The sequence below is a fragment of the Erpetoichthys calabaricus genome, chromosome 3 (assembly GCF_900747795.2).
Source record: "Erpetoichthys calabaricus chromosome 3, fErpCal1.3, whole genome shotgun sequence".
NCBI lineage: Eukaryota > Metazoa > Chordata > Cladistia > Polypteriformes > Polypteridae > Erpetoichthys > Erpetoichthys calabaricus.
In genome coordinates this window covers 303,429,156-303,443,827 of record NC_041396.2, presented here as the reverse complement: position 1 = coordinate 303,443,827, position 14,672 = coordinate 303,429,156, and the positions used below count along the sequence as shown (strand labels likewise).

Here is a 14,672-nt window from a genome sequence, read left to right as displayed (position 1 = left end):
TGAATGCAGGTGATTAATCATGCCAAAAAATTTAAAGATGGGTTTAGTCAGTCAGTCCATCTCTAAACTGCTTTGTCCTGAACAGGGTCACAGGGAATGCTGGAACCTATCCCAGCTAGCAAGGAGCACCAGGCAGGAATAAATCAATTTTAGCACTGCCAGTCCATCTACTGTGGGAGAAAACTGGAGCACCCGGAGGAAACCCCGGAGGAAACCCGGGTAGGACCTGAGATGCCAACCCTGGTCTCCTACCACTGCACTACCGTGCCACCCTAAAGAAGGGCTTACTTCCTGGGAAATTTTAGGTAAAAATCTTAATGTGGTCAAATAACTGAATAAGCAAGAGAGTATGGGTCGTGACCCATTTTGGGAGTGTCTGGATTTGGGTCACAGAGGTTCGTGATTCACAACAGCACATAAAGGGAAAGGATCACGCTCAGGTTGTGGAGTGTCTTGCACTGTTGAGGAAACACCATTGCTCTGTTTGTGACGCTCCAAGGGGAATTCGTTTGGCGGCGATTCTGGGTCTCGGACGCTCAAAAACAGCACAATTGAGTTGACGGACAAGTTTAAGGACCACTGATTCAGGTTCCTACTCCAGTTTGCTTCCACATGATTGTGTGAAGTAGACAGTCACGTCAGTGAAATCAAAATGTCAGCTATGAGAAGGCCATCTTTGACAACCCTTATACCAAAGATTGATGATTTGCATCACACAATGGCAGCAAATCCTTCTCATATATCATGCCTGAAACATTAAACAGCTTTAATTGGTACATAAATTTAATGCAGAATTCACTTTATTGGCCAGGTACACTAATGTGTTTACAGTGCTGGTGCCACATATAAGGACAACACAGAATACAAATTATAAATATAAAATGATAAAATATGAGGCAGCATACAAGGGCAATTCAAAACAATAAAGAGACAGTAGGATTAAAATGTCCAGGCAGTCCAGTGTGCAGATATACATAGATAGTGAGCAGAAGCTCAGACCTGACTAGTCAAATTAATGTCACGTGTTTGGTTGACGCTTCATTTTAGCTTTGAATACGTTTGCCAAACTGCAGCCCGCTTCCTCACCTGGACTCATACAGGACTTCAATGTATGGTCAGTTACACCATATGATCCTTTCACAGGCCTTGATGATGCGCTGCAGATTGGCCTGAACGGGGGCAGCGCCAAACCAGACATTCCAAGAGGAGGTCAGAGTGGACTCGATGATGGCTGTGAAGAATTGGACCAATACTGCTTGACGGGGGGATTGGATTTCCACAGCTGACACGATGAGAACATTCATCTGATGGGCTTGCTGAATAATGCATGTGATGTTATTGTCCCACTTAAGATTTTGTGACAGCATAATGTGCAGAAGCTTTATTAAATGGCTGAGCCATTCAGAGCAGGTGATCGGGGCGAGCAGATGGCTTTTTCCTGACATTGAGGATCATCTCCGGAGTGTTTTTTGAATGTTAAGGACCCAACTATTAGATGTTCCACCTCTTGTTTATACATACAAGATAGATAGATAGATAGATAGATAGATACTTTATTAATCCCAATGGGAAATTCACACAATGCAATACAATTTATTTTTGTATTGCCCAAAATCACACAAGGAGGGCCGCAATGGACAATGGGGTTGGGTGTGCAGTGGGTATTAAAAAAAGGGGGTCAATACAATACACAGAACACAACACAAGTAATCCTCAGTGCAGAGCAGAATTCAACATCCTAGCTGGGATGCCAGCTGAACCATGTTGGCCATTACAGTGCACTTCTCTGTTCAAATACAGTCATGGCCGAAATTATCAGCACCCCTGGAATTTTCCCAGAAAATGCACCATTTCTCCCAGAAAATTATTGCAATTACAATTTCCCCAAGGCTGGCACAGCAGGCAGGATGGGTCCCTCCTCACTCATGCGCCAGCCTTGGGGCGTATCTTACATCCGCTCAGCCAGCGAACGAGAGAACTATTTAACAGATTTAGAACAGGTTTTTTTCTAGAATTTGCTGGAACATTCCGGGTGATTTTGCGACTTTTCTCATTGAGCTAAGTATCATAGTTTGCTTACAGGATTGATATATTCGTGCTAATCCAAGACAGAGACTGCAGGCCGAGGGGAGTGGGGAAGAGTAACGTCAGGAGTGGGGAGCCGGGCAGGACCCTCCTCGCTGTCCTGTTTAACGTCTATGCAGGTGAAGCCACAGGGGACAGCTACTTGAAAATAAAAGTCTTTATAATAAACGCCTTGCAGCAGAATCGCGTCTCTGTTAATGCTCATCACTGCAGGGCCACTGAGAGGCTCTCGTGACATCATAGACCTCAAGTCATTTTTTATGAGCCTCAGCTCCAGTTATGGAAGTAGTGGCTGCAATTCTGAGGGATCTTCACAAATTTGCAAGTTACTTTATGTAAGAAAGATAAAAACTCCAGTATGGTCAAGTTAGCTTTAGGAAAATGTCAATTTCTTGTGCCAGTGCTTTCCCATCAAGGTCTGGCTGCTCATTGTAGTGTCACCAGTTGAACAACTGGCACCGTGCTTGTGTAGTGCTAAACATGTCCCTGCGTAATGTCCCCCTGGAGTATATGTATTGTTTAAACATCCCTGATGGTGTCGTGGTCACAGTGCCAGTGCTCCTGCCTCCTAGTCCTCCTCTCCATCTCACCTTAGTATATCCCAAGTCGAGGAACAAGGCAAGCAGGCGGTGGTGATGAGAGGAGGAAGTTTCCTGGACTCAGTCACCCACTGCACCCAGGAAAACTGCCACTCACCCTGCGGCACCACTCTTGAAGAGGAGGAGGAGGAGAATGGGACCCAGCTGTGTATCTGACTGGCAGGCTGTGCGTCATGTGGGAAGACCAGGGGGTGAGTCCTCACTCCTGGTTCTGGCAGCGGCTAACTGTCGAAGTTCAAGCAGCTCTGCCTCGCCCGGCGCACAGGTAGCGAATAGGCTGGCCACACGTCGCACAAGATGCCTGGCACACTGCCTGAACTAGTGTGTGTAACGGCACACAGACTGTGTGCGGTTCATAGTGCACACAGTTCAGGTGCTGCTGAGGCACACAACGTAAACATTTCTTTGTGCTTCGTCCGGTCCGGTCAAATACATCTAAACAAAATAAAGATATAAATCTCTACAGAGGGCTGCACTACTTCACCCTGACCAATAGAGGGTGCTCTAGGCCCTTGCCTGGATTGCCTATGCCCAGTAACGGCCCTGCGTACACGTCAGGTCAGGAAACATGCATTGGAACGGTGCAGTGCACCCACCATACGACGGATCCTGGTTGGCAACCCACCAGGCAGACACGTGGTCCAGCCCCACCCTCCGGAAATGATCACCTATCTGCCGCAGCCAGGTGTGACGTGGACGTCCCCTTGGCCTGGTCCAGTCCTCGACAATGAGGATCCTGTGAGCCGGATAACACTCGGGTAATCGCACCTCATGGCCGTAGTGCCGTAACTGACGCTCCCTCACAATGCAGGTCATGTGCCTCATTCGGGACTCCCTGAGCAACACAAAGTCAAACCAACGGTACCCAAGGATTCTCTGAAGAGACACACGTGAAGGAGTCCAGTCTTCATCTCAGGTCACTGGAGAGCGTCCATGTCTCGCAAACAGGAAGCTCCAGGACTCTAAAGACTTGGACATTCGTCCTTTTGCTGAACGCCACACACCCCTTTGCAGTGACCTCATGACTCCCCACGCTGTCCCAATCTGTCTACTGACATCATAGGAAGAGTCACCAGAGTCATGAACGTCACTGCCAAGGTAAGTAAACCTCCCAAAGAGGTCGACACTCTCTCCGCAGACTGACACACTGCTGATGGCCGTGCCCAAGAGGTCACCAGCGCATAAACTTATGATTTTATTTATATAAACTTGAAAGTGTGACGTATTTATTTATTGTTGTCATCCTTCCTCTGTTTAGTAATTTGTGTTGTTTGCCATGATGTTCTTCACTTTACTGTTTGGTCACTTCAAATCTCTGCACAAGTGACACAAGCACAATAAGCTTTCCAGTGCACTGTCAGGTACGATGACAATAAACAGAACTGAACTCTGTCTCGTAGTCACTCGGTGTTTCTTTAAATAAAATGCCCATTTTTCCAGACTTACTGCTACATGCTGTCCGTACCCTTTTTATTTGTATTGTACTGGTGTGAAATGGTACGGTGGTCTTCCCTCATCTGTCAAGCACTGTACACAGGACACAATAAAAATAGCAAAGTGTCGGTCACTCACTTTCTAATTCCTCCTTCTCATAGTGGATGTTCAGGATGGAGCTCGTTCCACCTTGGTCAACCACCGCTTCCTCATCGGTCCTCTGTTAAGACAAAGAGAGACTTGTCAGTCTTTAAAAGAAAATATGGAAGTCACAAGGGTGACGGTGAGACAATAGGAACAGCTGGAATTATCAAGGCCACTTGTCAAAACAGACCTTGACGACACAAACACCTGCTGGTCTTCCATCCAAACACCTGAAGAGAAGCCCCCTCAGCTGAAATATGGAGCCCACCTTTAAAAAAACTCACCATTCACTGCTCAAGTTAAGGAACCACAGGCTCCAACGACTGCACGAAAATCCCTTATGGAGGTCTCAGCGCATCCTCCTCTCAAATGAACATGTTAACTGTGGACAGGGTGGAACATTCTGGCAGCTCTGCTAGCAACCACTTTGCTAGAAGGTCAAAGCCCCCCCCAATCCGAACCTCTCTATAAAGGTAATCAATACAATTAACACAAGAGTGACAGTCACATGTGGGGCACTGGGCTCGAAATGCCAGCTCGCTGCTACTAGGAAGCAACAAAGATCAGACAGAGCAAAGGAAACAGGAAGGCAAATGACACGTTTAGGAGACGGACGATTCTCCGCTAGCCCACCCAGTGACGGAAGAAATCAAAAAAACAGGCACAGCATGTCACGACTCTTCTCTTTTCCCCTCATCTTTGACCTTTAGTGACATCTCAGGCTTCTTTCCCGTTACATTTTCCCCCTTAGAGCCAATAAAGTGCGATGTGTGCACAGGGGGGTACCGTTCATGGGGAGCTCTAGCAAAGTAAGTCTGCGGTCACTAATGTGCTCTTCTCATTCACCCGGGCGAGTCCCTCAGAGTCTCAGTAAGTTCAACCAAAAATCAGAGAAACACTTTCTCCAAACTCCACAAAATGCACCGAAGTCCATGGGGAAGGAGGAACCAGTGTCCCCGAGGGCGATGCCGGACTGATTATCGTGGCCAAAAATGTGATGTGAGCTGTGAGGCAGCAGTGCTAACCGTTACACCACCACACCTCACACAACAAAAGACGCAGAAGGGACGATAACCACAAACAACATACAACAAATGGCCACAAGTTATGCATTAAGAAATAAAGCGTATCATTCATACAGCATTTGTATACCATGACATTTTACTGTCCCAACTTTCAGCTATTGGTATCTCTGGTGCTGCTCTTCCTTGGTTCACATCACACCTCAGTGATCGTCATTAGGGAATACAAATATGTCACTACTTCACTCACACATGGGTCAGTTCTCTTTAACATCCTCTTTAACATCTCTCTGCTCCCATTAGGTGAGGTTATTTGTCGGTATGGTCTGAGCTTCCACTGCTATGCCGATGATACACAACTTAATGTTAGTGCTGATGCAACTGCAACATCTTCACCTGTTATGCTGTGTGACATTAGGGGTCGCTGTTGCCCCGTGTAACCCACAGACAACACGTCCAGACACCAGATAAAAGTACCAGAAATAATTTTAATATCTTCAATTATGTGCACAAAGCACCTCCACAATACTCAATAATCAATATAATATTCACAATAAATACTCCTCTCCACCCAGCAGCTCCATCACACTTCCTCCCAACTCCGGCTCTCTTTGCTGGGTTTCCCATAGTTCTTTATATAGTCCGTGACCCGGAAGTGCTTCTGTCCTTCGGTCCGCGTGATTCCATAGCACTTACGGGTCTGATAAAAACTCTTATTTTTCTTCAGCCCGGAAGTACTTCTGTTCCTCCATCGCCGTGACTTGGGAGTACTTCCGGGCTATAGGGAAAATAAACATCCCCGTGTCTCCCTGCAGCGTCACCTGATGGCACCCATGGCACCCAGCAGGGCAGTGAAGTAGAACTCCATCTCCCACAATGCCCTGCGGAGAATCCGAGGCACCTTCATGCTGCAGGGAGGACTCCATCTCGCGGCCTGGGGTTGTTGGCCGGGATAAACTGCCAGCCATCTCTCACAGCTGACTCACTGTATTCGGGAAATCAATCATTGGATGATAGATCATTTTTTACAACTTAATCCTGATAAAACAGAAAACTTATTAGTTGGTACTAAATCTGTCCACTCTACCCTTCGTGACGTCGATGGGATCCTGGATGAGTCCTCAGCTTCAGTCCGTAATTTGGGTGTCGTCTTTGATCAGCTTCTTACTTTACAACCACACATTAGCTCAATAGTACAGACAGATGTTTCCTCATCTCCGTAACATTGCTCATCTGCATTCTTTCCTCAGTGTGAACGACACTGAAACATTAATTCATGCTTTCATCACTACCCATCTACTACCCGGACTATTGCAATGAATTATCTTATGGCCTATCGACTAAGTATATCAACAGATTACAGTATGCTGCTCGTTTACTTACACACACTAAAACATCTGCTCACATCACCCCTGTCCTCTATGATTTGCATTGGTTACCCGTTTCTTCAAAGATCAAATTATTCTTCTCACCTTGAAAGCCCTTCACGGTTTAGCCCCTCATTATCTGTCTGAGCTGCTGCTTCCTTGCACTCCTGCCCGTGCATTACGATCATCGGACGCTCACTTACTCACTGTACCTAATGTAACTATGGGGGGCAGAGCTTTCAGTGTGATGGCCGCTAAAATTTGGAATGCCTTTGCAAGGAAAAATCGATTATTAATTTCAAACTCCTGTTTGAAATAATAATAATAATGATTACATCTTACAATCTTGATTACATCCTGCCTGAAGAAGGGGCCTGAGTTGCCTCGAAAGCTTGCATATTGTAATCTTTTTAGTTAGCCAATAAAAAGTGTCATTTTGCTTGACTTTTTCTCTAAACTCCTGTTAAAAACACATCTCTTCAATGAGTGTTATTCATTTTCTTGTATGTAATTTCTATTGTTTTGTTAATGTGTTTATTGAATTGTAAAGTGTCTGAGTGTATGAAAGGCGCTACATAAATAAAACATTATTATTATCATTATTAGCATTGCGCTCATAGGGTCCCAGGCTTGTGACACACATTAGCCTCGAGATGTTGAGAGGTCCCAGCACCGGGTTTGGTTTCTAATCTCAGATGCTGTGCACTTTAGAAATGCCATGTAAACAGTAATAAATCTTTCATTATTATTATTATTATTATATTGGAGCGTTGGTTGCCGAGTAACACAATGGATGGATTCTCTGCCCTTTACATGGCTAATTGAGGGGGCTTGCCATCTGTAACAGGCCTGCTCGCCTTTTGCTCCACTTGTTAGAAAAACATGCTGCTTTGCAGTCTTGTGATTTCTATAGGCACCCCTGCCACTGGTGAGGTCATGCCAGCTTGTATTTGGGTGACTCCTCCCTGGCTAATGTCACTCGTCAGCGCTAAACTTGCTGTCCCCAGTGGCCACTACAGGCACCTTGTGATGACACAGCGTGGTCTCCTGTCTCAATTCAGTCGTGCAGCTGGTGATGTGGGGACATCAGCGGACATCGTGAGCGCCGTGTGCTCAAACGGCACAGCTGGGATGTTGAGTGCCACGCTGTCATGAGGGGCAGTAGAGGCGTTCAATGCTGGCCAGTTGTAAGCGAGCAGCCGAACCTCCTTGTCAGTCACATGTTCCGGTCTCTTGGCCGTTTTTCTTCACTGAACTGGTCTGGGGTCTCAGTGTTGAGACTCTCCGGTCTGCCTTGTGCTTTGCCTGCACATTTTTACCACCAGCCCTGCTGCTCACAGCTTACTTGGTTTCAGCGCCAACTCGATCTGCCACTCTCTCCCCCAGCTTCCCGAGGCCAAAGCTCCTCAGGCGCCCACACACTCCAGCTAATGGACCTTAGCAGAATGAGAAGCAGTGGTGCAAGGGCAGAGGTGGCAGTCCCTCAGCTGTCACCCCACCTGTATGGATGCTGCAAATGGCACTCCAGATTACAGATTTGAGCCTTGAGACTCTCCAGCTGTAGAGAAAAGCAGATCCGTTTTAGGTCTCTGTGGCACTCAGCACTCTGCTAAGTCAGACGGCAGGTCTTCTCATCCCACCTCTGACACCAATGTACTGCTGGCACCAAGCATTGTAATAGATGGATTCTCTGCACTTGAACTTGGCTGTTTGAGGTGCCACGCCTTTTGCCACACTAGGTGGGAAACCATGCAACTTTGCAGGATTTTTATACAGACGCCCCTGCTATTGGTGATGTAATGCCAGCTCAGACTTGGGTGACTCTTCCCTGGCTGATGTCACATTGTTGCATTACGTTATTATTTCACAGGGTGACATGTGTTTTCTATCTAAGGGAGGAGGAGGAGGAAGAGGGCTAATTATTTTTTCTGAAAACCACACAAAGCAATGATTTCATACATAAATCAACACAAAATGTCAGCTGCTGTGTGCTGTGGGCACCTGTATGGAGTCTCAGGCAGCAGCAGCTGTGTGGAGGTGGCTTGATGGCCAGCAGAAATATTTGGCTGCCTGGCTGTCTTTACGCGGAAACTGGACAGTGGTGGCGGTCGCAGTACCACACAATCTGGTTTGTACCTCTTATCATTGTAAGTTGCGGTCCCCCCAGGCGAATGCTGCTGTAGGTGCATCAGTTACACGAACGTGTCCAGCACCATGATCAGTTTTGGACCGATCAGCTGATGCTAGTACCTCACTTTCATTTTCGTCTTCCATCTCCAAATCACTTGCATCAAAATCAAGAGTCTTATTCAGTGGTAATATGCTAAGCGTCGTCTAAAGAGTATTTTGCTTGGAGGATGTGTAATTCCTGTTCTTTGGGTCTCTCTCTTACCCTTAAAGCAGTGGTTCCCAACCTTTTTTTTGGCTATGCCCCACATAGGCTTCCCTAAAATCATGATGCCCCTCACAGTAACACATACCTTATTCTTATTATTACCTATTCAAAAAGTAAACACCTACTCACGTGGAGGAAGCCCATAATGTCATTAATTTGGTCTAAACAAGCTTCCAAAGAACATGGAAGCAAAAGAGGGAAAGGATAGCTGAAGTACTGCCAAAGAAATCACTAAGAAATTGTTAAAAAAAATAATAATATAATAATACAGCAAATACAGTTTTGCAAACATATAAGAAACGTGATATTCATCAAAATAAAATAACTTTAACGACAGCTTTTTCTGTAATATTTTAATCATTTTATATTCTTGTTATATTACAAAACTTTATAATCATTGTTACAATTCATATTATTTTAATGGTAAAAATCTGGGTTCTCTTCCCAGGTCCTCCCTGTGTGAAGTTTGCATGTTCTCCCCATGTCTGCGAGGGTTTCCCCCCACAGTCCAAAGACATGCAGGTTAGGTGCATTGGCGATCCTAAATTGTCCCTTGTGTGTGCTTGGTGTGTGGGTGTATGCCCTGTAGTGGGCTGGCGCCCTGCCCGGGGTTTGTTCCTGCCTTGCGCCCTGTGTTGGCTGGGATTGGCTACATCAGACCCCCATGACCCTGTGTTAGGAAATAGCTGGTTGAACAATGACTGACTGACTGACTGAACGATTTCTAAGTAGAAAAACCCAAGCCGGTTGTAAAATCATAAATTAAAGAGTTCTTCACCATCCCTTCTATGTTTATATAAATATATAAATGTCTCTGTAAAAAATAATAAAAATTATTTTTTATTATAATTAAAAGACAGTGAATTTGTTTTTTCATTTTATATACCTAAATTCTCGAAATGCCCCTCTAAAAAATCAAATTGCAACACACGTTGGGAATCACCTCCTTAAACCTTTTCTCTAATATATAAAGCCGTTTATCCGGTAAGCATATCCACACCACTTTTCCTGAATTTCACAGGGGAAGACCACAGGCTGTGTTGTTTTCCAAAATATTTCCCCTGTGGGAACGATATTGAGCGAACGCACATATGATTTAGTAGTGAAGAGCCCACCTAAGCGGCAATTTCTGGTGCTTTGCAAAGGCTTGGGTGGGTTTAGTCAGTGAAATATTGATTTGGAGCCGACCTCCCCATATCTATGCAAAAGGACAAAGGTCCAAGTCTTTAGAGTCCTGGTGCTCCCTGTTTGTGAGACACGGACGCTATCCAGTGACCTGAGACGAAGACTGGACTCCTTTGGTATTGCGTGTCTCTGGAAAATCCTTGGGTACCGCTGGTCTGACTTTGTGTTGCTCATGGACTCCCGAATGAGGCACATGACCTGCATTGTGAGGGAGCGTCAGTTACGGCACTACGGCCATGTGGCGCGTTTCCCCAAAGGTGATCCGGCTCATAAGATCCTCACTGTTGGGGACCTGAGTGGCTGGACCAGCCCAAGGGGTCATCCACGTAACACCTGGCTGTGGCAAATAGAGGGTAATTTCTGGAGGGTGGGACTGGACCGTGTGTCTGCCTGGGGGGGTTGCCAACTGGGATCCCGAGCTGTTTCGATGTGTTGTGGGTGCAGCAATACACTGTACCAGTGCATGCTCCCCAACTTGACTTGACTTGATTCTCCATTTGATACTAATAGCAATGTATTTGCCTTGTAAAATAAAAGTGAAGACTAATAGTGACAGCAGCCTTTGGCAAACTGCCTGTGCATACGGTGGTGGTTGGATCAGGAATTGGACTTTAACCCCCAAAGGTAACCACTGGTCAAGTAAACTCGACTATAAAGATAAGACCGGGATGAAATTGTCTGTAAATAATTTGAGGTCTGCCTAATGAGGCCATAAATGTTTTGGAGGGGGGCCAGCATTAGTCCGACAATAAGAATCGGAATCCTATGTGGCAGACAGCTAGGACGCCTGGAATGACCAAGAAAGGGACAATACCTCCCCTGGGCCACGAGAGGGCAGCCGCCCTGGTCTGCGTGGGGACCACGGGAATAGAGCTTGGAAGCTCATCCCTGTTGGGGCCCATGGTCACCGCCAGGGGGCGCCCGGATAATTATGGAGCCCTGGAAGGCAGCACTTCCGCCACACCAAGAAGTGCTGCCAGAAGATCATCAGGAAGCACCTGGAGGACATCCAGGTGAAGTATATAAAACAGGCCGCCACACTCCATTCAAGGAGCCAGAGTTGGGTGTAAAGGACGGAGCTTGCGAGGAGTGGAGTAGAGGCGGCAACAGAAAGAGAAGAAAACGACTGTGAGTTGGTGCACTGACTGTATCGTGTGAGTAGGTGCAGAAGGAATTAAACGTACGTGTTTCCAACATCTGGCTGTCTCAGTGTGTGTCTGAGTCCGGGCATCTTTCACACCTATAATGTGATATCATCTACTGTTGAATTCTGCTCTGTACTTGAAATTATTACTCCGGTACTCTTGTGTTGTATTGAGGATGACTGGCGTTCTGTTCTGTGTATTGCATTGTCCTCACAAGTCTGTTTGGCTCCTTATCTTCTAGGATGAAGTGCCGTCTACTCAGTTTGGAGGTCTTTACTGAACTTGAGCAGATCAGATGTTTCTACACACCTCAGAATTCATTGTGCCATCAGCATTTCCATCATCAATGAAGAGAAGTGTGCCAGGACCTGTGGCGGCCATACATGCCCAACACCCCCAGCGCCACCATGTTTAACAAATGAGGTGGTCTGCTTTGGGCAGTTCCTTTTCGTCTCCACACTTTGCTCTCGCCATCACTCTGATCAGGTCCATCTTTGTCTCGTCTGTCCACAAGACCTTCTCCCGGAATTCTGCAGGCTCTTTGAAGTCCTTTGTCACAAACTGTAATCTGCCATCCGGTTTTTGTGGTTTCCATCTTGCAGTGTGGCCATTTTGTTTCTGTTCATGATGTTGTCTGCTGATTGTCGTCTCTGACACACACACACAGGCCCCCCTGTCTCTGATCTGTCAGACAGGCGGTTGGGGGCTTTTTCTTGACCACAGTGAGGATTCTTCTGTCATCAGCAGTGGAGGTCTTCCTTGGCCTACCAGTTCTATTGTGATTCCTGAGCCCACCAATGTGTTCTTTCTTCTTCATGATTTTCCAGGCGGTTGATTTCATTCATCCTAAGCTCTTACCAATGTCTTTGATGGTTTTATTCTCGTGTTTCAGCCTCATGATGGCTTCTTTGATGTTCACTGGCACAACTCCTGTCTTCATGTTGAACAACGGCAGCTACAGACTCCAAAGGGTAGAAACAGGCCGAGGTGTCTTATGAAGCCATGAAACCCACCTGAGTGATCACAAACACCTGTGATACCAAATATTATGGTACCCTGAAATGGGGGGGGGCAGGGCATGTAGAAGAAATAGTGTGTGACCAAAATGTCTACAAATCTCCTTTAATGAAAGTCAAGGAAAACGTTTCTTTGTCCCAAACAATATGGGGGGCATTGTATATATATATACTGTATATACTGTATATGTTACAAAGTTTTACTGTCAAATAATGCAAAGAGTACGCCTGATGAGCCCAAATAAGGGCGAAACACATGTTGCGCACTCTTTGCATTATTTGACAGTAAAACTTTGTAACATTCTATGATCTAATTCTCACAACTGAAGAGGGCCCCATGGCGGATGTTTGCCGACTGACAGACCAACCACATGCGTTACCTGGTAGGTAACCACCCATACAATCAGATCGGGACTCAGACAACCGATGCTATAAATATTATATTATTATATATAGTACAATTACATAGAATAATCTATAGAATAAAAATAACAATTCCACGAGGCAAATATTTTTGTTCCTGCCCATCATGTGTTTATAAGCAAATAGTACATTACAGACAGGACAAGATGAGGGCTTCCAGCGGACACAGTCACAGTCACTCACCCCTCTGAAATGTGCGCCGGAAACGTCTGGCTCTCCACATGTTCAATTACAGACATTCCCAGGTCTCTACAGACCACCGGATTTGGTTTAATTTAACCACTTCGATGTTACTTTGATTTTGTCAGCTCACAAGCAGACATCAGGCGTCTATTCAGTTCTCTAATCCTTCGATCCATTGGGTTTGTGTTACGTTCACATATTTAGACATTCACACTCTCTGCATTACACCACAAATACGACACACTTCATCTTTTTATCTGTGCCTCCTGGACACACACTTTACTAGAGCATTAGAACAATCTGAATGAGAACAGACCACTCGGCCCACCAAAGCTCGCCAGTCAAATCCATTTCATTCCTCCAAAAAAAAAACATCAAGTCGAGTTTTGAAAGTCCCTGCAGTCCTCCTGTCCTCCACACTACTTGGTCACTTATTCTAAGTGGCTGTGTCAAGATAAACTTCCTAATATTTGGGTGAAATTTCCCCTTCACAAGTTTCTAGCTGTGTTCCCGTGTTCTTGATGAACTCATTTTAAAGTCGCCATCTCGAACTACTGAACTGATTCCCTTCCTCATTTTAAACACTTCAGTCAGGTCTCCTCCTCTTCATCTCTGTAAAGGCTCAGCTCTTTTATTCCTCATAGCTCAACCCCTGTCGCCCTCACTCAGCCTCGTCATTCTTCTCTGGACTTTCTCCAGTGCTGCTGTGTCTTTATGGAGTCATAAACTGACCACAGGACTCCAGATGAGGCCTCACCAGTGTGTTATAAAGCTTGAGCAGAACCTCCTGTGACTTGTACTCCACACATCAAGGCGCTATATAACCTGACATTCTGTTAGCCTTCTTAATGGCTTCTGAACACTGTTGGGAAGTCGATAGCTTAGAGAGTCCACTATGACTCCTAAATCCTTTTCCTAAGGTGGACTCTTGATTTTCAGACCACCCATTGTGTATTCAAACCTCACATTTTTCCTTCCTATGTGTAATTCTTTACATTTACTGAAATTAAATTTCATCTGCCACTAATCTGCCTGAGCCTGTCTGCTGTCCAAGTCCTTCTGTGATGATTCAACAGATATTTGATGATCTGCCTGTCCACCTATCTTAGTTTCATGTGCAAACTTAAAAAGCTTGTTACTTATTTTCCTATCAAAATCCTTTATATACTGATATATATATATACTGATATATATATATATATACACTGATATATATATATATATATATATATATATATATATATATATATATATATATCGAGAATGGTAAACCGGATGGCATGGACGCAGGTACACGGCGATGGGACCATGAGACGTACTGCGCAGGCGCGTACAGCTCAACTAACGGAAATAGCAAATAAAACAACCGCCATATTGTGAGTGGCATTACTGCGGAGTGAAGTTAGGAATAATGTGCTGCTTGGGATTGTACAAACCGCTGAACGCTTTACACCAAATTCAAACACAATACAGCTCAACGATACACACACGAGCCCACCTGGATAAGATCAATGAACGCAGGCGCCTACAACGCGCGTCTGAAACTGCGGAAGCAAAGCAGGCACAGGTTCAAAACGAACGAGCTCGACTGACGGATATACAAACACGAGCCCGCCTGGATAAACAACGCGCCCATAGCTAACGATTAACGACACAGCCACACAGAAAAGAGGA

At 45.5% G+C, this 14,672-nt stretch overlaps 1 protein-coding gene across 1 annotated transcript in view; it reads right to left on the bottom strand.

Moving 5' to 3' along the window:
* Positions 1 to 14,672, bottom strand: part of LOC114649163 (electroneutral sodium bicarbonate exchanger 1-like) — a 236,867-nt gene that overhangs the window by 139,838 nt on the left and 82,357 nt on the right. Inside the window, exon 2 of the mRNA XM_051925027.1 lies at positions 4,257 to 4,338. Coding sequence (XP_051780987.1) covers positions 4,257 to 4,338 — 82 coding nt within the window. The remainder of the gene's footprint in view (positions 1 to 4,256; positions 4,339 to 14,672) is intronic.